A 27,060-nucleotide genomic window follows, 5' to 3' on the forward strand; every position below is an offset into this window, starting at 1 on the left:
GAAGTAAGAAGATTTTTGGGCCTGGCGTCATATTACAGAAGATTTATCAGAGACTTTTCCACAATAGCAGCCCCTCTACACAAACTGACAGCTAAGGTAGAATTGTTTTCCTGGACTGAACACTGTGAGAAAGCATTTAATGACTTGAAGGTAAAACTCTCATCTGCACCTGTGTTAGCGTTTCCTAACTTTAAAGTGCCTTTTACATTGACAACAGATGCTAGTGGTGTGGGTGTCGGTGCAATTCTGGAACAAACAGTGAATGGAGTAACTCGTCCTATTGCATTTGCCAGTGCAACACTCAATAAATCACAGAGGAACTATTCAGCAACAGATCGCGAATGTTATGCTGTAATGTGGGCAATAGATAAATTTCGAAGTTACCTGTATGGGACCAAATTTCATATTATGACAGATCATCAAGCCTTGACCTACCTTAAATCACTGAAAGAACCCAGAGGTAGATTAGCAAGATGGCAGGCTGATTTACAGGCCTATGACTATGAAATAATATATCGTCCAGGTAAAACTATACCACATGCAGATGCATTATCCAGAGCACCACTAGTAGCTGCTACCACTGTTCAGGGTAAGTGGTCATATGATGAACTGAAAGTATTGCAGAAGGCTGATCCAGTCATAAATAGAGTGTATAACTTAATTAGACTGGAAATGACATATTCATCGGAGGAAGGGAAGAAAGTCAGACAACTAATGAATAAAGCCAAAGACCTTCACATTGACCCTGACACTGATCTACTAATGTTGTAAATATAAAGTCGGTCGTGTGAAGTTTACACAGATAGTCTTTCCTGATTCACATGCAGCGGAAGTGTTACATTTGGTGCATGATGGAGAAGGCCATCTTGGGATTAAACGAACTTTGACAAGACTCAAAAAGTCATTCTACTGGCCAGAGATGAAAGTGAGAGTACAAGAATGGTGTAACAGTTGTATACAGTGTAGTCACAACAAATTCAGACTAAGGGGGAAGGCACCATTACAGCGTATGCCTGAACCCACACATCCATTTCAGTGGGTTAGTACAGATGTAGCGGGCCCATTTCCTGCTACTAAACGAGGTAATCGCTATATTTTGACTATTAACGATGGGTTCAGCAAATTTGTGATAGCTAAGGCCATTCCTAGCCAAGACTGTTCAACTATTGTTGACATATTCATTAATGATTGGTGTTTACTGTTTGGACCCCCAGAAACACTGCATAGTGATCAAGGCAAGAACTTTGAAAGCCATCTACTTGCAGAGATATGTCGGATGTTCAACACAACTAAAACCAGAACATCGAGTTACCATCCATCAGGGAATGGACAAACTGAACATTTCAATTTGACTTTAGTTGACATGTTGAAGAATTATACAAGTAAAAACCAGGATGATTGGGATTTGCATCTACCTAAGGTTATTCACAGTTATAATACAAGTCAACATGATGCTACAGGGACATCCCCTTACTATTTGTTATATGGTCAGGAGGCCAGAACAGCATTACAGCCAGTGTCAACTGAGGTCACCAAGTTCAAAGGACTACATACTGCAAGGGATAGAACAAAGACCCACTTTCAGAAGTTAACTGAAGCTAGACAAATGGTGAACCAGAAATTAGCTACATTGAGAGACCAACGATGCCAAAAATCTAGAGTAAAGACACGTTTTCACAAGTATAGAATTGGTGATAAAGTGGTAATTTCAAACATGGTGAGGAAGAAAGGAATTTCACCTAAACTCAGTGCTAGATGGATTGGACCATTCACAGTCATAAAAGTAATTGGTGATGTTCTGTATAGAGTTAGCCAAGGAGGAAGAAAGCGAAAAGTAATTCATCATGATCATATGCGATTATACAGAGAAAGGCCTGAACATTTGTCACCCAAAACCCTTGATGATGACAGAGCAACAACTGAAGAGGAATATTGTGTTAATAAACCACAGGAAAAGTTGCCAGTTGCTGATATCGAATCTGAATCCGAATCCGAATCCGAATCTGATTATGATGATGGAGATAACACTGAGGAGAATAATGGTATACCTGCCAACCAGGGACAGAACCAACAAAGAGACAATGGATTAGTGAATGTACAAAACCCTCAGCCAGTATTACGTAGATCAACTAGACAGCGTCGTGTGCCGGTTAGACTTCAGGACTATGTACTGAACGACAATGAATAATTTTCATGCTATACATGTATTGTCAATTGTGATCAAATTATATGTTTATTTTCAGGAATAAGTAAATCAAACATACATATATGTATATATTATTTTTCTATGAATACAGTTCGCAGAAAGAAAAGTAAACAAACAAAAAAAAAGGGGGGGGGGGAAGTAGAAAGTTTATTAAATTATTTATTTAAATATCTATATAATTTATTGAAAGTGGACTGATATCTCGATGATGACCCGGACTGTTGAACAATATATGAACTCTGCGGAAATTATAACCCAAGACTCTAACTCTTTAAGTTTTGAATGTTTAATGTACATTATCATTAGTTTTCAGTCTTAACATGTGGACATGTCCAGAGAAAAGAGGGGGTGATGAGATGACCTTATAATGGGGATTGAGCATAGCGCCCTCAGTGGCAATTATGTACGGTTGGAGCAGAGCATGCTGGGGTCTGGTGTCTGCCATATTGTTTTGTATCGTTTGATGTCTGTGTGTGTCGTCGTCTATGTAATAAAGCATGTACATGATGTAGATATTCCTGTGTCGTCTCAATATTCTTGGTAGGCCCATCGTCTCAGCTTGTAACTGCCCTACAGAACACATCGCGCGTTATTTAGATGCCCTTTTACGACCTATTGTGGCATCTCAGCCTACCTACATTAAAGATACGAACCATGCTCTTAAAGTACTTAATGGCTTCCAACTCCAACAAGGTAAGCCACGATACCTTTTTTCTATGGACGTTAAGTCCTTGTATACTTCCATACCACATAATGAAGGTTTAGTTGCAATCAAACACTATCTTAATTTAAGACCTGTACTTGACCCTCCTACCAACGTACTTCTGAGATTGGCTGAACTTGTTCTTACCTGTAATTATTTTACCTTTAATGACAGGTATTTTGTGCAGAAACGCGGCGTTGCTATGGGAATTTGTCTTGGACCTACATTTTAGTTATGCTTGTTTATTTATGTCTTATCAAGAACACCTTATTCTCACATCAAGGGATCTTACCTGATCTATATAAACGATTTATTGATGACGGCGTTGGTGCAGCGTCACTCAAACTTGAGGACCTTATGCAGTTTATTAACTACATATGTAATTTTAATCCTGCTATTCAGTATTCAGTGATCAGAAGAGTAACAACGATTGTCCCATATTAGCTCTTACATACCATCCCTTTTCCACTAGAGTTAAAAACATTATATACAAGCATTTTAATATCTTACATTCTAAAGGCATGTTCATATTGCTTTTTTCATGTTTTTTTTTCACCGGCGAAAAATAGGTGAGAACGATTAGTAAACAGAGGGGATCAGCTGTATGTGTTCACACATGGAATGTGACACCATTATCCGAAGGCGTAAACGATAAGTTCAACAATAAGTGCGTAGTGCAATCACTGTAAACAACATGAGTTGTAGAGACTGCCTTGTGCATTGTATTGCTGTATACGTTCATGCGTTCGAGAAATAAGCGAAGACGTCTTTTCATGCATGTTAACAATTTCACTCGTCATCGCGTCGTGATGCCCAGTTTAACTTTCGACAAGCCAAGCAACACGCTCGACGTTGACATGTCGACCAACGTGAATTCATGCGTTTTCTATTCGTACAAATTCTGAATTCAGTCACACCAGTTGTTACCTCTTTCGCTGTTGTGGACCATGGGTGTATTACTATTAGCGAGGGACATGTTGTACTATGCTCTGTGACGATTGATAACCTTGATTCGAATGGCGACTTCTACAGCCAACAGGAAGTGATTTCGTTTACAGTCATCGCACTAATTTCCCGGACAGCAACTTAACGATGTTGCCAGCTAATTAGTGAGCAATATTGAGAGTTCACTTGACAATTACCGAGATACGTTTATTTTGTATATGATGTTGCTAAATGCAGACTCAACAGAAACTCATTTCCGTATTTATGTTACAATGTTTACACAATTACAAATTGCGCGACAAATTTCAAGTACATATACTTTCTGAAATCGAAGGGGGTGACTGCTTGCTGTGTCATGGGTATAAGAACAACAAAGTGTTTGAGATGTGTATAGAAATATCCTAGGTCACCGTATCACCGTATAAAAAATAGATGTATGCATGCATTTTCTTGAAACGCTATTCACAAAGTAATCTGCCTAAGAAATTGTCGGTAATTTTTTACCAACTCATTTTGACGGTCACACTTGCAAGTAATTTATACGTCGCATTGTAGACTAAATATTCTGATTGACATTGTCAGGACTGATGTACTCTGGCTCCGAATGTATCAAAGCATACAGATAGACAACGTTGTTGACATTAATTTTGATTGACACTTCCATTAGATAGCAATGGACGACCGTTCACATGAGCAGTGTACACAGATTTGATAGGACCATTCTTCTTGTACATGACTGTCGGCAAGCCTTTGATTTCGACATAATTTTGCCATTTTCTGTTTTTTAAATTTCATTCTCTACTCCCGTTTGCCCCTGGCATTCAACGTCTCTTCTCAAATAATGATAGTTTGACATGTCGACATAGTACAGCAGATAGCCTACACAGCGGAGAACACGCCGGTTTCAGTATGAGTTAGCCCCGGGAGTAAACGGCAAATAACTAATTTCTTTTCTCCGGCTAGTAAGCCAGGTAGGAGTGATGGAAATGGTGAACAACCCGCTAATAAAAAAATAATATCGCAACGTGACAGCAGGCAATGCCTTCTGAAATACTTCCCACGCTAGGCCTTTCGTTGTTATGGCGGCAAATTTGCACTTCCGTATGTGATCTGTGCACTATCTACACTACGTAGTGATTGGCTGAGACCATATGAATATACATGAGATAGGGGTATATAATTGGAGAACCCAAACACCCAGATGTCACATCACATGGCGGAGGGAAAACTACTGCTCAGTATAAAATAAGCTCCTCACGGTGTGTATGCACGATGTCTCAACAATCAACCCAGCCACAGCAACCGATTAGACCACGCCAACAGGATGTACCAAGGCCAGAGGGTGGACAAGTACAAAGTGCACGTGGTATCCCTGCTCCGAGTTCGGCGTCTGCTCACATAGGACCACACCCTAATACAACTGATAATCCCTCGGTAAGTATATACGACTCTTGTAGTGGTTTTCTAAAAACTAATTTCGAATTGATAATGACAACAAGAGTCCCGAATATCCCCGACACTTTACGGAAATTCGAGAAATAGTGTAAAATCAATGAACAAACCCATTCTGACGGTGTTGTATTGATATAAAGTCAGTGTATGGAGTTGGGGGCTCATTGAAGTATAGCGTGAAAGTCAGGTGCCCCACTTTACATTAGATGAAAAGGCCCACGAAAGATAACAGGTGTCCAACGTCACCGGTATTAGAAGGTAAGTGTCTCTGCCCAAAGACTGTGGGTGTTACCAGGTGTGAAACACGTAACAATATGTAAATTGCATATAGATGTCCTGCTGTGAGTAACGGGGTTTATGATAATGATGTAGTACATTTGACAACGGCAATGATATGGTACTAGTATGTGTGTCCCGGGGAGAGACACGTATGAGACACTTAGAACAGTGCAAGGGTGTCCTGTGGAGAGACACGTAAAAATAGCGCAGGGGTGTCCCGTGGAGAGACACGTAAAAATAGCGCAGGGGTGTCCTGTGGAGAGACACGTGAAATAGTACATGGGTGTCCCATTGAGAGACGCGTTAAATAGTACAGAGACAACTCGGCGTAGAATAGTACATGGGTGTCCCGGGGAGAGACACGTTCTAAAACAGTACATGGGGTGTCCTGTTGCTGAGACACGCAAAGAGTGCATGGTGCGCTAATTTTCGATAATATTCAAAGTATGGTGGCCCAATCGGCGTGATTTTTCGTTTTTGCATGTTCTTTGCAAAAATTTGGTGCCATATAATCTGAAACGTTGCCTTGTACCCTTTACAGGAAGCACAGCAGCAACATGTACAACCTTTGTCTGTTAATCAGGTGGCAACACAACAAAGGGAGGCAGGTGAGAGGCTACAGAGAACTTTGGTCGAACTGCAGCTCTATGCCGAGAGAGATGAGGCGATTTTTCAGCCTGAGGAGGCCTTGGCCAGACTACAATTGGTAGCGGACGCTGCCCTTGAGGCACGATACCCAGAATACCCTAGATATACAGCAATGTTGAAAGCACTAAGGAAGGAAAGGGATTCCCCAGCACTACCGACAATGTTTATGACGTTAATCAGAAATAAGGAGCAGGCAGACATTGTGGAGAAGATAGCAAAAGTCAAAAAGGCAGTGAGTCGGCCCTCGGTTGGAACATCAGGACGGCCCAAGCCCAAGACGACCCAAGTGCTGGACCTGTGGGAAAATGGGACATATCTCTCGACATTGCTATAGCAACACATCGCCATATCCTTGAAGAGATGATCGATGTGGGTCGGACAGGAGAGATAGAAGTGATAGATACAAAAGATAAACGGAACTGATCATGAAATAGAAAAAATAAAATGAAATAAAATAAAATAAATAAATAATGATGGAGGAGATGGATTGGAAGAAAATTAATGTCATGGGTGTTCCCCTCTGTAAATGACAGAAATAAAGAATGATTATAAAGTGAAAACTCAATGTAGTTATTTGCATATGCGAATGTTCTGGAATGGAATACATGTGATTTGTAATGAATGATCGTGGATGTGAGATACTGTTTATATGACTAAGGCAGCCCTGGGGAGACCAGTAACTAAACCTGGTCTACCCCCCCCCCCCCCTAAAAAAACAAAACAAAAACAAAAACAAAACACCCCCAAAAAAAGGGCGCATTGGGGGTAATCTCGATACCCCTCAGAAAATGTCACTATTTCTAGCGGTCCCAGTGGAGGTCTATTTTGCATAACTCTAATGACTGGTATCTTCATAATTTACAGTGGAACTACCAATTTCCAGATATTGCTAGGTGGGAAAAGAGTATAACCTTTGACCCAAGGGAAGCAATGAAGGATGGACTACTTCGCAAGGTTAGCTGGACCGGGTGGGAAAATAATGGGAGACTTCCCCCCAGCATGGCCAGACCCCACCCAAAACTGGTTGCAAGTGGTACGGTAAAAGCTTCAGCAAGACAATTGCTTTTCCGCGACCCTGGGTATTTTGTGGCGGGTCAGGTACATAAACAAGTAGCACTATGGGATGAACTACTACAAGGTCAAGATCAGAGAAATCAAGTAATGAACTGGATAAAAAATGGGGTCTCAGTTTTTGACTTCATCGTCCCATTTAAAGGGACATTTAGGGAAAAACCATATGACCATGCATTCCCACCACCAATCTACTTGCCGAATAATGCCAACTGTAATAAACACGTTGCATTCATCTCGAAAACACTACTAGAGAGAGTGAGAACGGGAGCAATCGAAGTGTGGGGGAGAATGGGAGAAGTACCACCTCCATATATTGTCATGCCCTTAACAGTTGAGCCCACAAAACCATGCCTATGTCATGACCAACGGTATATCAACAACTGGATGAGAGATGTACCATTTCAACTAGATCAGATAGTTAACTTGCCCCGATATCTTCACAAGGGTCACTATCAAACAAAAATTGATGATAAATCTGGATATGACAATGTGAGCATGACACTAACAAGCAGAGCTATGATGGGTATACAGTGGGGAGGTTGGTGGCTTGTATATACAACCCTCCCCTTTGGCTGGAAATGTTCACCGTTTGTTTACCAGACCATGGGACTCTGTGTGATGAACGAAATAAGAAAATATGGCGTACCCTCCTCGCTCTATATTGATGACAGGCATGCAGGACAGTTAATAATAAACAATACATGGTCCAACAAGGAAAAGGCTGATGCCGCCTGTTATATTATGTGTTACATAGTAAATTCTCTCGGTTACTTCGTGGGTCTAGACAAGTGTACCTTCATCCCAGTCACAGTTATAGAGTTCTTAGGTTTTCTGGTAGACACCATACGCCAAGGGTTTGCAATCCCGTTATCAAAAAAAACAAAAATTTCTCGAAATCAGAGAAAATATCCTCAGAGAAAAACACATCTCAATGAAAACACTCCAAAGGTTCGTGGGAAAGTGTGTGGCGTTCACCTTAGTCATCCCAGCATCTAGGTTGTATATACGTCAAATGTCGGCAGAAATATCGTAGGCTGAAAAGGCATCAGCAACAAAAATCCCCATATCGAGAGACCTGGCGGACGAAATAAAATTTTGGAGATGTATAGATGATGGGAAGGACTGGTTGCCATGGATACAAGAGAAACATACATCAATCTCGATAGCTACCGACGCATCGATGTCGGGATGGGGAGGCACAGTTTCAACAGGAGGGCAAACCATAGAGATAGGTGACTACTGGCCAAATCATAGCTTGGGTAAGTCCATAGCCTACAAAGAAACCGAGGCATTGACATGTGTATTAAAAGCGTTTGAAGAAAAAGTTACAGGAAGAAGGGTAAATGCACAGGTAGACAACAAAGTCCTAATTGCCTGTTGGGAAAATGTGGGAAGTAGGAACGCCAACCTAAACAGCGCCACCAAGCGACTATTTGAAACCGTAACAGAACTAGATGTACATCTCAAGCTGTCATATATCGTATCGAGTAATAACCCAGCAGACAGACCCTCCCGAAAACTATGTGCGGGAGATGCAAAACTCCTCCCACGGCTATGGAAAGTTATAGAGGAAAGGTTTGGCGGAACCAGTGGGCATTCTATTGATCTCATGGCACTCGATTCGAATACCCAGAAAAACGGGCAACCTCTGAAACACTTCACCCCCTGGGAGACACCGGGGTCACACGGGGTTGACGTCTTCACTCAGAACACACAAGGCGAGAATTGCTATGTCTACCCACCATTCCAACTCATAGGGCCAATTATAAAGTTTCTTGAGGAACGAAATGCACTTGTCACAATTGTTGTGCCAAAAACATCACCCCGACTGTACTGGTGGCCACTCCTGAAAAGAAGGGCAATTGGGTGTTTACGACTGGTATCCGCCGGTGAGACAGCATTTGAAGTGCCAATGAAAACCAAGGGTTGGATACGGATGACATCATTTTATGACATGTACACCTTCAGACTTGATTTCCAACACTAACTTCTTCAGCGGTGATTATGACATTACAACCATGTACCAAACCAGTTAAGCTTACGCGAATACAAAAAAAAAAAAAAAAAAAAAAAAAACGAAGAAAAATTCTCGTGGATACGATACTAATAGTAAAAGTATGACTTTGTCTACGGGGCGATAAACTGGTAGGGGCACCACGACTATGGCTACCAGCAGTTCGCTGTAAAGAATGTCAATATCCAAATGACATAGGTCACAACTATTGTCAACAATGTGGAAGTGCTAGCAATACTGGTCTGACACAAGTACAAGTAGAAAATATGCCGAAAATCGATATGGAAGTACTGGATGAAAGATTTCAAGAAATAAGCCAACAAATCCAATCCAAACCGTATACCACGAGAAAAGTTCGCCTACAACAAGAAATTGAAGCATTCTTGGGGGGCATGACGCCTCAAAAGCCCATCATTGCAGCATCACCTACAGATATTGTAAAATTCCTGATATGGAAAGACAGACATGGTCGGTCGGTGCTTCATAGGGACAACTGTATCGAAACCAAAGACCAACCTTGCGAATGCCCTAAACGATTGGCCTTTAAAACGGTAGACTCATACATCGGACAGATACGATCAATATTTGAAAATATTGGAAGAGGGGGTGAGTGGGACTGTAGACTGGGAATAGGAAACCCCGCTGCCAGCAAAATAGTCAAAGACTATCTGAAAGTCGTCACTGAGGAACAGATGAAAGCTAACATGCTCCCCAAGCAAGCAGTCCCAATACTGGTGGAAAAAATCGACAAGATAGTTGGATATGTTGATTCTGAGATACCAGAACATATAAACCAGAACCCATTCCACTCATTCGTGCTGGCTAGAGATAAGGCTCTCCTCCTCACTCTCATGTACACAGGGGACAGGGCAAGTGACCTACTGACGAATGTAAAAACAGAAGATATAACAGCTCTGCCGAATGGGGGCCTCATACTGAACCATGTATGGGGGAAAACACTCAGAGATGGAAGCGTTCGCCTCGTCACAATCTTACCAAACAAAACGATTAAGCTATGCCCAGTCATGGCAATCCGTCAATATTTTGACCTTAGTATGTCAATCGGTGTTATCCTTTCACCAGGTTTCTTATTTAGATCCACCAATAGGGAAAAGAAAGTCATTAACATACCGATGACCACAAACACGGCAAATGCGAGGCTGCAATCATACCTACGAAAGCTTGGCATATTCCAATTAGAAACCATCCATGGATTTAGAAGCTCTTGCGCAATTGCACTGGCACTTTCAGGCACCCCAATGTCAGAAATCATGCAACACAATGGTTGGAAATCTCGAAAAACTGCCTCATACTACATGCAACTGGCAAAGGTTATGCTACCTACATCTACAGCAATGACACTGAAAGACGCCACACTCGAAGAAATACAAGACACGTTTAGACACTGCAACGAACTCAGAGGAGCATCGCAAGCCTTTCCTTATAACTGATAAGCCGTGTGTAAAAAAAAAAAAAAAAAAAAAAAAAAAAACATGCGCTACGGGAAGACGGGATGGACAGAGGAGTTATCACAAGGCCACGTACATATGTGGTGACCCGATCATAGCTACTGTACACTATAACATAAAGCAATAAAATAGATATAACATTTCCCTCTACATGGAGGTAGTACAGTGTGAATAGTGGAATGATTGATGAGGAGTAGAGTGTTTGGTATATGTGTGGGCAATAGCTAAGAAACATAGGGAATGGGCATGGGACCCTCAGACACTCCACAACTAAATCAATCAAAACAACACTATGCAGTGGGGATAGGGAACTATCTACACTACGTAGTGATTGGCTGAGACCATATGAATATACATGAGATAGGGGTATATAATTGGAGAACCCAAACACCCAGATGTCACATCACATGGAGGAGGGAAAACGCCCGCCCACCCACCCAGCCTTGATACAATGCATAGTACTACATCATGCTAATGAACATATAGCACCGTGAGGAGCTTATTATCCCTACCCTATTGCGTTAACATGGGGGACCAGACCTCTGGACCCTCAGACACTCCACAACTAAATCAATCGAAACAACACTACGCAGTGGGGATAGGGAACTGTGTGCATGTCTGTTACTGTACATGTAACAATATCAGTAAGTATCAAATCTTGTATCGTCTTTACTTTAATTTATTTGAACCGAACAATCTTCAGAGGAATTAGTGTGGCGTAGACATTCACTGGTAAAAAAGTCAAAAATGATTCACGCAATACTCAACTTCCAAACACTTACGGCACTGGTGAAATGACCCAATATATGTTATCAATTTCACTTTGCACATCAGTCGTCTGCTATGAAAAAAAATCCTACCGAACACTAACTGTACGTACATGTAATTACGTTATGTTGAGAACTAGCTGCATTTATTTGCAGATTAATTACGTGACGCCATCTGACTTGCACATGTAAAAAGGGACGGGTTCCCCCAGTCACCCCATTACTTTTCCGAGTACATTCACATTCAGTCTCAGTAAAAAAACTTCAAGATGGAAATATCGTAAAATTAAAACCTGAGGACAAGTACCTAAAATGTAGACATCAATAGCAACTTTTACACAAACCATATATTCACAGATACATGTACCTCCAATGCTCACAGCGTTTGAACTTTTATGGCTGTGATGCTCGCATGTCGGCCTAAATGTACCGTTAAAACTTATAATCGAGAGTCAATACAAAGGAAATCCACAAAATCTGAAGAGAATATAATTTACGCAAATTACGGTGCTATCTTGGCAACAACCTCTTTGATAGCAGTAAATACGGTGGCGAAGACATCGTGTGCTAAACATAAGGTATCTTTTCAGATAACGAAAACGTATCTCACACGTGTTAAATTTTGGGCAATAAGGTGGTTGAAATAGCAAATTAATGAGTCTCGTCCTCCTAATAATATTTCGCGTAAGTTTGGCTCTGCAATTCGACGGTTAGGAAAACCTAAAAGTAGCAACATTTTGAAACAGCGTTTTCAGTGTGACCTCGGCCATTTGCGTTACCGCTGGAGAAATTGTAGGGATTGCTTCCAGTCAAACATCGGAACGGAAAAAGGTACAAAAACAGAGGAAAGAACCCCAAAATCACAGTACACGCTACAGTTATTGCAGTTAGTCTGTATAAGACATAGTTTGAGTGAACCACGTAAACGTTACATGGAAGGCCGATTCATTGAAGGGATGATGTGGTGTGGTACATCAATAATAATAACAATATTTATGATTTGTTGCCGACTTCAATGGTTTTTTTTATACATAGGTGGTTCTGAATAAAGATTAGCAAGCTTACCAAAGTGTGATAGTAAAGTTGAGTATATAAATACAAATATGTTTATGCCAACTTATAACCAGTACATGAAATGGTTTCTTCTGGACAAAGTTTTATGACTTCACCCACGGTGCTACACACCACTGTTCTAATAAACAAGAAAGGCCTAAGTACGCGGTGACATCAGTTTACAATATAAACATGTGGCTCGGTAATTGTCATCGAATTCTCAATATTGCGCACTAATTAGCTGGCAACATCGGTAATTTGCTGTCCGGGGAAATTAGTGCAATGACTGTAATACACCGATTGAGGGCGCTTACACCGACGTAAAGCGTTCACACCTACAACTTAATACAAGCTAATCCTTGCCTCCGGAGGATCTGCGGAGCTGAATCGACCAAAACCTCCGCAGTAAAATAATCCACAGATTCTCCGGAGTCGACCATTCACACACGCAAATTACCTCCAGAGTTAATTTAAGTCACTGATTCTATGGAGAATAGGTCCTAGTGTGAACGGAGTATAATAGGGTTACCAATTCATTGTTTCCTGAAGTACCATTAACAGCTTGGCGTCGTGATACCAGTCTTCGAGATATGGTGGTCCATACAGAACAACATGAATTGGAATTTAATGCTGGTTCATTTCCATGCAATCATACTCGATGTGGTACATGTCATTTCATTATTAATACTAATCATGTTTTTGGCCCTAAGAACAGTGTGCCTGTTACGAGTACATTTACTTGTATTAGTACTAAAACTAATGTAGTATATTGCACGACGTATCTATGCATTTTATTACCAACGATCACAGTGTCCTTGATGACAACAATGTGTTGATTTGTGACCTTTGACAGTTAGATTTCTCTAAACTTAGGAAATACTTGTTGTTTTTTCCCCCCAGTTCATACCAATTACATCTTGATCTGATAATACACCTCTCTGTAACATGATCCATTTCCATCTGAAGTTCCTCTCTGGAACTTAGACATCTCGGGTCTGGGGTCGGTTGTCAACAAATCCTCCATTTCCTGTATTTTATGTTCAAGTTTATCAATCTTTTCTCTTCTTTCCTTAGCTTTCTTTTTCTATACTCCATACAGACCTTTTTAGTTTTAAATTTCACCCAGTCCCACTCCATCCCAGGGTCAAGCAACTCTGGATTACTTGTCCATTGTGTAAGGTTTTCTTCCATTAGTTCAATATAATCTGAATCTCTCAGGAGAGTGTTATTAAACTTCCAGTATGATGGGCCTCTTTTTGTCTCTTCCCATTTCATTAACAACACTACAGCCGAGTGGTCTGAACATACCCACGGTACTTTCGATGCCCCAGTTATTACTGACTGTAAATTATCACTTGTCAGAAAATAATCAATTCTGCTCATTACCAATTTAGGGTGGAATCGCTTCCATGTGAATGTTTTCTTATCTTCACAACTTGGTTCAGTCTTTCATCACAAAATCTCCAAATGTGAACACATACATTTGAATACAAGTTGACACGATCATTGACTCCATACTGTATATTATTGTTTGTACTGGGATTTTATCTAAAATATTGTCTGCTTCAAATTCTCCAACTCATCTGCCAACATGATGTGCGTATATGCGTACGTACGTATTTCCGGGTCCCAGTGCAAGACTCATGACAATTTCAATGTTATTGACCTTGAATATAGTTGGAAATATGTGTCACGGTCACGGTATCTGCGATTGTTACAGGAATATTGATATTATTATCCAGAATTTCTCAGTCGGGAGGCTTGCTGACCAGTGTACGCGTGATAAAGATGGTGACTGTTATACTCTGCGCGCGCAAGGTGACTGACATCACTAGAATGTAATACAATGTAGAAATTATCTTTTATCACATGCACTGCATTTATGTGTGTATACACGTATGCAGCGGTGCAGTTACACACATTATCATGATTATATACAAGCGAGATTGCCAATGATAGCAACCAATTCACTAGGCTATTGTTTACATGACTTTGCCAAACGACTAGGAATAATCAGTAATTTACAAGTTGCTAAAATTTACACGAAGTTGACTTAAAAACAGAAAGGGGCATTGCAAATATTTTGTAATGCATGCGTAGTCCGGATTGTTTGTCTTGCTTTCAAGCAGACTACCGAGAGTTGATTGCTTTTCTTCTGATACAATAACATGTACCACTGACGCAGTCAATGTAAAAAGACGCAACGATGATGTTGCCATTGTTGTGTCTACCTGGAAAATTACATACATCACGGCGAAAACACGTTCATATGGACATAGCACAGTGCAGTGAATATGTCACACTCCCACGTCAAAAATCAAAACAAAATGAATAAATAAATAAATAAATAAATAAATAAATAAATAAATAAAACAATAATTAGCACTGTAAGACATGCCTAGCCATAGTTCTCTTCAGCATGTTCAAATTTTATTTTATTTTACGAGACAAAAATAGTGGTAGACGATATACGGCACCATGACACACAGTGTAAGCATGGGTAGTTTTTTGAAAGATGACAAAACTGCTGCTGTGTGGATGGTAATGAACCCAATCAATAGAAAAGGAAATAATTAAACAAGCGACCTATCGGTCAGAATAGCTCTGCTGTTTATTTAATTTTATTTTTAATTTTGGTAACATGTAGAAGTGGTTCAGTTCTTCAGCTCTTCACTATGCAGTTTTGTTTTAGCGATGTAAAAAGTGGTTAGTGGTTTCATATGATGTCTGACTATAAAACACATTTTACACAGAAAGTTGGTAATGTATTGTACTTTTATACCATAGTCACCATTTTATTTAAAAAATCTACTGTTATGAAAAATTGCACACAATCTCAGAAAACAAATGACTGGGAAATGCACACAAGAAAAAGAAAAAAAAGAGGATTTTGAGGTTGGCTATAAATAATTCCAGTGTCTTACAGCTTTAACCCTGGAAAATTTTAATGATGAATGAAATAAACTAGGGATCTAAAATAATTTTGAGGCAATTTGAATTTCAATTTTGTAACAAATTTACCAAGTCAACAACATTCAAATTGTACTAGTTGTAGTAGATATAGGGAAGAAATGTATTAATCGCCATCTTAGTTTCCGTACGACGACAATCCCAAGTACCCGGATGCACGAGGGACTAACCCGGAAGAGAGTCATTCTCAGCCATACGTTACAGTGGTAACACTCGTTCATGTTCGATTACCTTTCACAAAGAAAACACAACGAAATGGTTGAAGTGATCTTTTTTTTATTTCTTTTCATCACAATAACAAAATCTGCGTGATCAAAAGTGTTGTAAACTAAACCAGAAAGAACTATCGGACTGGCTAAACTTCCCGCTGAACTGGAGTAAGGTCCAAGTCAAAGTAAGCCTCGATAGTACGTGAGAAAATCGTCTCAAACTAGCGATACAACTTTCAAAATATAACTTGACATGTCTTCATTTGTTGGAGTTTAATACAATTCAAGACGGGTTTTCACTGGAAAACAACAATTCTGTGAATAATGACACTCTGAACGCAGCGATTTCTCGGACGATGTTACCACTGTAACGTATGGTTGACAACGACTTGCTTCCGGGTTAGTCCCTCGTGCATCCGGGTACTTGAAATTGTCGCCGTACGGAAACTAAGATGGCGATTAATACATACATCGTCTGATATTTTAATTTACGGAGTTTCTTGTGACCGGCGCCTGTCAGCAGACTCAGCCAATTTTTTTTCATCATTCCATTGTATTTAAACCTTGTACTTGACATTTCGCAATATTTATAATTCTCAACAAAATACCTCAACATGCCTCACCTCGCGGTCTCGCTCGTACTCAAAGCAGTCCGGTATGATCACTGACTAGTCGTGCTTGCATACGGAGTAATCCGGGACTCGATTCTGACAATTGTCCCTACTATTTGTTTAGAGTCAAGTCAGCAATATAGACTTGTGCACCACCTGTCGTATGTAAGCACTGACATGACCAGAGAGAACCTTTTCGGATTTAAAATTACATGTAAAACGGGGAAAGATACGAAAAACATAATGCAAAGTCTGAAGCCAAATTAAAGTTGTAATTATTTTAATTATTTTTACTTGCCAAATATTTGCATTTTGGAAATGGCAAGACACGTTCATGTCGTTTAACTTTACATGTAAACTGTCGGCCAATAAACAAAGTTTGGTCGATTCACAGTTGGCAGTGAGACTGCTCTTGCATAACTTCAACCGCATGCCTAGGCATGCCTTCCTTACATGAGTTGTCTTCATTCTGGTTCACTGTCACTCCAAATTGCACGACAATATAGAATTAATCACAAGTTACATGTTATCTGAAAACATCAAACTTTTATAGTGGGTCTGAAGTGTGATTTTAGTGAGTACCAAGAACTTGTTGCTACTTGTGTTGCTACTTGCTGTGGAAAATCGCCTGGTCAAACAAGGTCAGCTTCAGCTTCTAGTCAAATCAGTCGTTTTCTACCAAAAATTCTTGAACAGAGCGTTACACAACGATCCTACTAAATTTACTTGCCATAGTTATTTAAAACACATAAACATCCACCTTTTTATGAAATTTGTAAAAACTTTCCGGTCCGTATTAAGGAAACTACTAATGAGCGAAAAACTGGGTCGAAGTTTCAGGGCCTCAAGTATGTGTCCCGAATTCGTCGGAAAATCGGTATTCCTAAATGTAATGCCAAAATTTGTGTTGCTGCTACAAAAGAAGAGATGTCAGTTGAGGTTTAGGCATTTACAGTATCTAAAATGGTGGACTCTAGTGAAAGTTACGGCAAGTTGAAAATACCCCAAAATAAGGCCTGTGAGCAGCCATTCAAAGAGTAATGGTCGCGATCTGAAGGATAGATTAGATGCACACGATGCATGCAAATGAGGATGTTGCGGACTGGCTGATTATGTAGAAGGGGTGCAGAATTTGGATTTGAAGTTTACAACCCTGTTTCGAACAAACGCTTGTCATTTGGGCGCACAATGCGTAGAATTATGACTATAGCACATATTACATTGCTTGTTTGACGTCAATAGTGTCTTTTGAAAAGTGGCAGTTTACTTAAAGTCCCGTGGTCTGATTTCCAATATGGCGTCGATCACAATGCTCATTAACATATTCATTTTTTTTTCAAATTACAAAAAAAATCATCAAAAATAGAAAAGAAGACGTGCTGACTTGAAATTAACAAATCTAAGTAAGCTACCCTCTGTGCATCAACACACCAGATATCAAAGCAATCTGACAAGTAGTATTCGAGGAGATGATGAAAATATCACTTTTGAAAAAAAATTCATAAAAAATTGAAAATGGCACAGATCAACTTGGCATGAACAAATCTGAATAGCCTCCCCCAGGAAGCATGCACACCAAATATCGAAGTATTCTGGCTGTTACTTTCGGAGATGATGAAAATATAAAAATTTGATGGACACCTATGATTCACTTAAAACTATACTCTATACCAACCTATACCTAAAGCTACGCTTTCAGCTTTCGCTGACAGCGGCGCTAAAAAAAGTGAGTACACAGTTATCAACAGAGATAGTACATCCGACAATATTTCCGATGACTTTGCTATTTGTGAGGCTAGCTAGCCACTTCGCTGTAACACTGTGAGTAATCATTGTATATTGTACTGCGACGGCACATGATAATACGTCTAGTTCAAAGGGGGACCTTGCGTTCGTTCGATACTGATGTGGCCATTGAAAACCAGACTGCCGTATTTTTCTTAATAGAAACAAATCAAAGAGATGCAGCGACTTTGAAAACCATACATTTTGGAGTACATACATGTACACATAAAAAAGGACATTTCCGAGACAACCCATCCATGATCAGTGAACTCCGCCCACATTATTACATTGCTTCATGTGTTGTCTTCTCGTGAAGCCCTTTCTCATCCGATTTCTGTAAGTTCGCGAGTACGAAAATATCAGATCACTTTCGATTAGAATACAATAATCAGGAATTAGAATGTTCCACTTGGTTCATTTCAGTGACATGTTATATTTAGAAAGTAGTGTGCTGTAGGTAGAAGACATGAGACAGGGTGTGTTTACATGTAAACATGGCTCTGAATTCATATGCTACGACAAGGTTCAACCAGGGACGTATAAACTTCATCCTTCTATTTTTTTATCGTCATTATAAACCCTTTCACTTTTTTATTTTCCTGACATGCAATTTTGAAATTACTTTTATTATATTTTAGGGCGACCCTTTTATTTTTCTGTTTCTCATCTCCCGACCGACCCTAATTTGCAGCTCCGACATCAGAAAAAAACCTGTTTTTATTTCCGACCAACTCCTGAGTTCAACACAGCAAGGTTGTAAGGGTCGAACGAACATCAAACGTTCCTCATGGCGTCTTAGACCAGTGTTCTGCCGAGGCGACCTTGCGACATTGCCCCAACCCCTCCCTGGGCCCCCATCGTAAAATTACAAATGACGCAATAACTTTCCAACCTTGCATCACTTTGGAACATTTATTTTACGGCAGACATCAAAATTATCTAAGTCCAGGCCCTGACGTCAATCCCACAAGAAGTATACTGACTCTGTTAGGGAAAGTTTTGTTGACATTATATAAGATACAGTGACAACGCACAGTTCTATTGTTAACATAAAAAATGCCACAAAAAGATCAACTTTGATAAACTTTATCTATAAATTGAAACAGTAGAGGGAGTCTCTGAGATGAGACGTCGAAATGGACGTCTCTCGTCACATGTTTTGTCTACTATCACTGTCGCGACCTCTGACCTACTCACTGACATGTGCGAAAAGCTGAACTTGCTACTGGAAATCGGAACATCTATCTGCCACAGCTCAGAAGCCTGAGTAAACCAAATTTATGGGACAGGTTGTGATTTTCATTTGTTGATGGGTCAGATTAATGTAAACAAAATGAGTACATGTGTATTTTGATTCCGAAAAAGCTGTGTTGGGGGATCGTGTTGCATGATGTTGACAGTGACATGTAAATGTTGGGCACTGAATCAATGCGTGATCACTGGCATGGCCACTATAGACGGCCAATGCATGTGCGCCCAGTCAGACATGAAGATTGAACTTGTTGTGCAAATAAAAAAATAATAACTTTGACGTTGTTGATAGTTTTAGTTCAAGATTTCTGAGTTTCAAGGACACCTACATGTAATGTCAGCTTTCCGTATGAAGTTTACAGTATGTAACTAATGCTGTCATTTGATATAGCAGGACCAAATCATTATACACAGCCAGTAACGGTAATTAATGAAAAATAAATCATTTCAAAGTTTGTTTGACTGTATTATTTGTAAGTTTTTCGTTCACATTTGGTACTTTTCTTCAAAATGTTCGTTTTTCTTCGTCATGAATTTGAAGAGGGAATGATAAACACAGCAGTGTACTAACAGTTCTAAAAATGAAACACGTGGTTACAAGATTAGGATTTCTCACAGTTTTTATTCAATCATATGTTCACTGTGACTTATTTTGAAGTTGTTCTTTGTCCTTGTCTGAAAAAAGGAATTATAAATTTGAGTACTGCTATTCATTGATATTCAGATTAAAAATTGTGACTACCTGGCTGTCCAATCTTTCTAAACAATATATAATATACTCTCTTAAAATTACATAATCTTAATTGCCTTCTTTTTCTAAGGAGTAATGTGTAGTTACATGTACGTCGGAGCAGCATGTGTCTTTCATGGCTGAAGTCGTTTAGGTTTGATGAGGGACAGGGCTCGAAATTAATGCCGTCGCGCGTACATTTTGCTGCAATGTAATGCTCAGAATCATTTTCAAAATTATGCTTAAAATTGGTAAAAGTCATACTGCATTCCTCAAAAAAACAATTTCTTGACCAGTTTTTAGCTTTAAATCAGTTGTATCATCAGGGACAAATTACACAAGCTTCTATTGTGTCATAAACACAGGTTTTAGGCATGGATATTACAAAAATTGTACAAAATGACTCAAAAGGAGCAGTGATTGATGATTTAAATAGTTTAAGCATTGGAATGTTTGAATGTAATTTGTCAGTGTCGACACTATGCAACAACGTCTTGCTATTGCCTATTGGTATCATTAGTAATAACACTTACAAGTTACAGAAGACACATAATGTATACTGTACTGCAAGACTTGCATGGCATGTTACCAATGTTTACATTATTACTTTTAATTACTTTTAAACAGTAAATCCCAAAGGAGTTCCGAGTTCCAGAAATGGTTACATGTTATTTGGTGGATTATTTTGACAAGTTCACAAAGAAGAAAAATGTTTCATAGAAGTAATGATATGTATAAATGAACATGCCTCTAGTACACTGATGACAATCACACAAGTGTTTCAAAAGTTACATACTAAAGTTTAAATTGGATAATTTGAATAAATTATAAGCGATGTCAATGCCACTTTGATTAATAGGACGAATGTATTAGTACTCCTGATAAAATCATACAATATTTCATGGCTACAGATATACACCCATCAGGATGATAAGTATTCATCTTCTTACAAAGTTGTTCTACGGACTTGTCAACCTTGCTAAAATGAAGGAAAGAAGGAGTTCAATAAAGAGAAGAGAAAAGAAGTTGTAGAGAGACTGACACGACAGAAAATAGAACTGAAAAAATACAGATTTTTTTCCTTGCCCCCCCCCCCCTTTTTTTTTTTTATTTCGCCCGCCCGCCCCGCCTGATTATTCCACTGGAGATGAGAAACAAAAAAAGGTCACCCTTAGACTCTCACAAATTGAATGCTGAATTAAGAATGTACAGATAAAGTTGTGAAAGGGCGCCCTCAAACATCAGTCGGCATAGCAAATAGCAAATATGAGCAGGCATAGCTAATATATGCTCAAACGGATACGTTTTATTGACAATAGGACAAAAAGGCACCATTCTTCTAAATTGTCTCTCACACAATGCTTTATTATTATATAATATTTAAACCCCTTCACTTGTAATAATAATAATAATAATAATAATAATAATAATAATAATAATAATAACACGTCATTGAGAATGACATAGTCCCCGCTATGATTGGGTTTTAAGGAACTTGCAGTTTATGTTGTCACTTCGTTGATATCACTACTCTGATCAAGCAACACTTGTGAACCTAAATCAAACAGACTTAGATATGTTGTGTCTGCTTGTTGGACATGAAACATGCCTACTCATGTTGTGTCTCCTCGTTGGACATGGGACATGCCTACCCTTCAAGATAATGTGATGGAATAAACCATTCAACAATAAAGGATGGGTCGGGTACAGGGGGGGGGGGGGGGGGGAACCTGTTCAAGCATGTCTGAGCTACAGTACAGCTCTAACCCAAGTTTCCGATTAGCTAGCGCGGGTTAACGCCGGGTTAACGCACGTTCACAATAGCAGTGGCGCAACACAAAGTGTTCTAGTGACTAACACTAAGCTTAAAAATTGTCCATTGTTCATATGCAAATATCAACCTTATTAATTGAGTGCTGGCGAAAGAAGAGGCGCAACACAAAGGGCTAACGCAACTCTTCGAATGTGTCCATTGTTCATATGCAAATACTGACCTCATTATAAGTGCAACTTTGTACTATCATGGAAGTACAACCCCGCTGAGATCTGTTCAAGCATGTCTGAGTTATGGCTTTGGACATGAAAACTGCGCCAACAAAATCGCTGCCAGGCAGCCATATCAGATTGTGTCATGACGAAAATGGATATGCACATGTATGTCATAGAACACTGTCCTAATACCAACTTTGAATGAGATCTGTTCAAGCGTGTCTGAGTTATGGCTTTAGACAGGGAAAATTTGAAAACAAAATGGCTACTAGGCGGCCATATTGGATCGTATCATGAAACAAATTGATGTGCATATGTATGCTATTGTATGTTGCCCCTGTACCAAGTTTGAAAAATCGGTCCAGGCATCTCCAAGAAATTGCTCTGGACGGACGGACGGACGGAACCCAATCCTTAAGTCCAGGACTAATAATCAAAATAAACATAGAACACAATTAAACAACCCCAGCCAATAAGATTGTTACAGTATATATCGGAGTGTCTCGTGACCGGCGCCTGTCAGCAGACTTGGCCGCAGCGGACGTGGTTGTGACGGTTCAGGATTTTTACAGAATCGATGTGTATTGATATGGAAAACATGCTCTGGTTACCTTTGAAATTATTGCCTTCATACCCTGAATACACATAACTTTCAAAAAATGTCTAAATAAATCGTGAGCAAGTGTGAAACTGACATGATGGAGCTGGGGTTACATATCGTTTGCCAGCCGATACATACATGATGTATGGTGTATTTGTATTTCTTTTCAACCTAAACCAGCTTTTCTATATCGCCTTGTAACGTTGTTATATTGTTGTTGTTGTTGTAAAGATTCAATTTACTTCATCGTACATTGTAGTATATATTCTTTTAGTGGTCTGAGTACACATGTATCCTAAAAAGTTGAGAACAACACGTCTACGTATGTACATTGTAATACAGCAGGTCGACGTCAACATGTGTGCTCGTACTAGAAGTAATATACTTACTGACTGACCCATTGGAAATATGCGTTCACTTTTCCTCACGTTTTTGTTCCTCAAGCTATTTTGCTCATGCTCACAGTATAGTGTACCATCTTATTTCAATTCTGGCCAGTTTCACAATAATGAATGTTATTGATGCAACAAACTTTAGTTGTTTTAGATTAACTACATGTACCTTTACCCGTTGCACATGGATCGTGTTTTGTGTAATACATCATACATGTGGTCATGACAGTGTACACATGTGTACGCGGCTGAAGTCGCAGTTGTTGTTAAAAACAGATACTATCAAAACGTAAATTAACAGTTTTGAGAACTGATGTTTGAGCGATCAATTCTAAAGGTAATAAGAACGTGTATTTGACGCCGAAACATAAACACGTCTTAAAGCCCCGGCTTTCAATCCCAGGTTCTCGCATTAGTGGCTACTCCGCCCTACAAACATCGCCTTATCTACTATCAGTAAATTAAAATAATACTGTTGAGACTACAGGGAAAGATTCTGCTTCACAGCCTTTTGATGGAAGTTGGAATGTCTCTGCTTGCACAATTTTTATTTGGGAAAAATATGTCAAATAGAGTTGAAATACTTGCAACCGAGACATTGATAGCCCCAAGTTCAGCCACTGTATGTTTGTTGGTTGATACGTTTTGCCAATAATGTACATGGTGTCAGTAAAAGCTAAGTTTGCGTATGTAATTTTTAAAAATTTGAATTTAAAATTGTGCAAGCAGAGACATTCCATCTTCCATCAAAAGGTTGTGAAGCAGAATCTTTCCCTGTCGTCTCAACGGTATTATTTCAGGTTTGATTGAGTCCGTCGGGTGTCTTCGGATCTGAGGCTATCTGACGCTGAATCTGACGCTCAATATGACGCTAGCTGAATCTGAATCTGAATCTGAATCTGACGCCAACTTTATACTCGTCGCAAAACTACAGTTTAGCAGGAGCTGTTGCTAGGTTGTTACCACGTCCCTATTGTTTAGCAAAATGACCACAAAGGGCCTTCGCCGCTTATATAGGGAAGGCGGGCCTTTAATGGATGTCAAAGGTCACGCCTGTCACGAGCACGACGTACTCATGACAGGCGCCGGGTACGAGCACGACGTGCTCGTGACCGGCGCCTGTCAGCAGACTCGACTATATATATGCAAATTTCCTTCCCAAAATCTGTGATGAATAACAAATTCAAACCATCGCAAGATTGTGAGACAAAAATAATTTCCCGAGGGACTGGGGCCAGGCTAGGACAATGCCAGAATCGAGTCCAGACTTTGACTACAAAATTACCAACTTTACAAATTACAATGTAAATTAAAGCCGAACACACGACCGCGATCTCTGTAGACTGTAGATCTCAGACCACTGTAGTGGTCTGAGATAATACATAATGGCACTTACTTCCTTTATTATCACTCTTGTTGGATACTTCATCTTTCAATATTGGTTTTTTACTGACTGCTACTTTCGGTCGATGTATGTTGGCAGGAACAGCCATTCGAGCTCTCCACAGCATTGAGTTTGGACTCGGCATTTTTATGTTTATGCTATACGAGTTATATACGAGTGTAAAGTTGGTCTCAGATTCAGAATCAGATTCACATTGGAGGCCAATATGAAGAATATGAAGCCAGTCTCATATTGCGCCTCAGGTTCAGTCTCATATCATATTCGAACTATCACGATAACATCAGAAAAAAACAATCAAACAAGAAATAATAAGGGAGCCTTCAGTATTTATAAGGGGGAAGGCCGGAGGAAATCACACATTCTCTGTTAAGTAAAACATGACCTTTCTCCATTTGTAAAAAATGACCTGCCCTTTTGCCCCATTTTGTAAAACTTGGTCACAAAACTACGGATTGTAAAATGTGACCCTCCCCCAAACATTGTAGCGCAAAATATGACCCTTCCCAAAAGGACAGGTTTGTGAAATGTGACTCACCCTCCGATTCCTCCCACTTGTAAATACTGAAGGCTCCCTAATAACGCCCCGCTGCAGCTCAGGCTCAGGATGCTCATTTGATGGGGGAGGCCGCGGAGGGGCATAGGCACTTGTTTCCCAAGATATGTATCAGAACATGTTTCTATCAGAATACAATAAAATATCGATAGTATTGACGTGTATATCTAATTAAAATATGAAAGCGGTAAAATAACACACGCGTCTGTGATCGCGCAAGTCCACTCATACCCCGTATCACCGCGAGATATAGACTATAACTCACCGGACCGCGAGATACAGACAATATCTCCCGGTGAGTACTATATCTCGCGGTACGGTGAGTCACGGACTTGCGCGATCACAGAAACATATGTTATTTTACCCCCTTCACATACAATATTGGTTATACACATCAATATTATAGAGTTTTTAAATTGTATTCTGGTAATAACATGTAGTGTCCAAACTAGAAAGTGTATTAATCCCTTCTGACAAATTCATAGTGACAAGTAGAACAATTTAGATTAACTTCTTTTATAAACTATCTATGAAGATTACCATTACGAAAACTTCAAGTTGACTTTTGCCCCAAAGTGCAATATAAGTGAAGCACTGATTGTGAAACAGCCAAGCATTTACACGACATGTTCCGTAACTAGTGTGGTAGCTTGGTAATACATGTATATGTATATTATGTTTGAACTAATAAGTAATATTAAAGAATTGATGTAAGAAAAAGGGATAAGAACAAATATTTACATGTACCACATTTCAGACAAGCCATTGTAGAAAAAGGGTTTTTTTCTTCCATCACAATCCAAAACACAATGACCCCCCCCACCCACAATTTTGAAAACAGCATGACCCCCCCCCCCCCCCCCCACTGCCAATTTCAAAAACAAGGTGACCCCCTACAAATCCAACGCCCCCCCCCCGGCCGAAGAAACTGACCGGTCCCTAAACGTTCTGATATTTATATATCTCGGGAAAACAAGTGCCTGTTGGGAGGTGTCTCAGCTTGCATGGGGAACATTACATAGAAAACTGGTACAGTAAATTACGTTTTAAACTTCATTACTTTAAAGTGTATGTAAATAGGTTTCCAAAGTTTCCGACTTTTTGCCTGCAAATGACGTAGTTTTCATAGGTGATTAAAGATTTGTATGGAATTTTTGATAAAAGTACGATATTAATGGTGAAAATTTGATTTTTTGGGGGGGAAATCTGCGATGAGCATTTTGCTTCGGGAGTCTTCGGAAAATTGCGTCACTGCCGGAACACGATCGCGGCATCCATTTTTTTTCTTCTTCCGTAAGGAAGAGATGTATTTAGTGGGTGGAAGTCGAAATTTTGAAGACGTATTTTATAGGGTAATGGCAAGACTTGATTAGGTTTTGGTAAAAATCCCGTGAATATCAATGAGCAATTTACGTATTTAATGGTTTTCGGGAATTAGGCTATATATCAAGAATGCACGCTTTAAATTCATTATACCTTGGTACACACATTTGTGATACCAAAGCGCACCAGTCCTGCATGAAAATATTACTAATGTAGCTTTTAGTTCTATCAAGTTATTGGCATATTTTTGTAGGCCACTAAAAAGGAAAAAAATAGTTTCTCGTCAGGAAATGTTGTCTAAAGTGGTGCGACATTTGCACTTATTTTTTTTACATTCTCAACAAATGTTAATCAATCTACTTATCAGTGCGTACGTACTACGGTACTATAGTACAGTGCACTTCCTTTCAGATATATTCATGACCTTATTGTATGACTTTTTGGTTTCCTTGTCAGTGAATGAAGACCAGTCATTTATAAATACAAAATTTAATGCATTGTTAGCAAGGTTGAGAGCAGTTGGATGAGACTGAGAGTGAGAACAGAGCCAGATGTTCGTCAGGCTGTATACTACTATATTCCTTGTGTGTTCTCGGGAGCGTGTCTAGTCACACGTCATGCGGAACTGTAC

The 27,060-nt window shown here is 39.6% G+C and overlaps 1 protein-coding gene across 1 annotated transcript in view; it reads right to left on the minus strand.

Moving 5' to 3' along the window:
* LOC144452321 (small ribosomal subunit protein mS37-like) overlaps positions 1-24,698 on the minus strand; it is a 44,936-nt gene extending 20,238 nt beyond the window's left edge. Inside the window, exon 1 of the mRNA XM_078143395.1 lies at positions 24,545-24,698. Coding sequence (XP_077999521.1) covers positions 24,545-24,677 — 133 coding nt within the window. The 5' untranslated portion in view covers positions 24,678-24,698. The remainder of the gene's footprint in view (positions 1-24,544) is intronic.
* Between the last annotated feature and the right edge of the window lie 2,362 nt (positions 24,699-27,060).

The sequence above is a fragment of the Glandiceps talaboti genome, chromosome 22 (genome assembly GCF_964340395.1).
Source record: "Glandiceps talaboti chromosome 22, keGlaTala1.1, whole genome shotgun sequence".
Lineage (NCBI taxonomy): Eukaryota > Metazoa > Hemichordata > Enteropneusta > Spengelidae > Glandiceps > Glandiceps talaboti.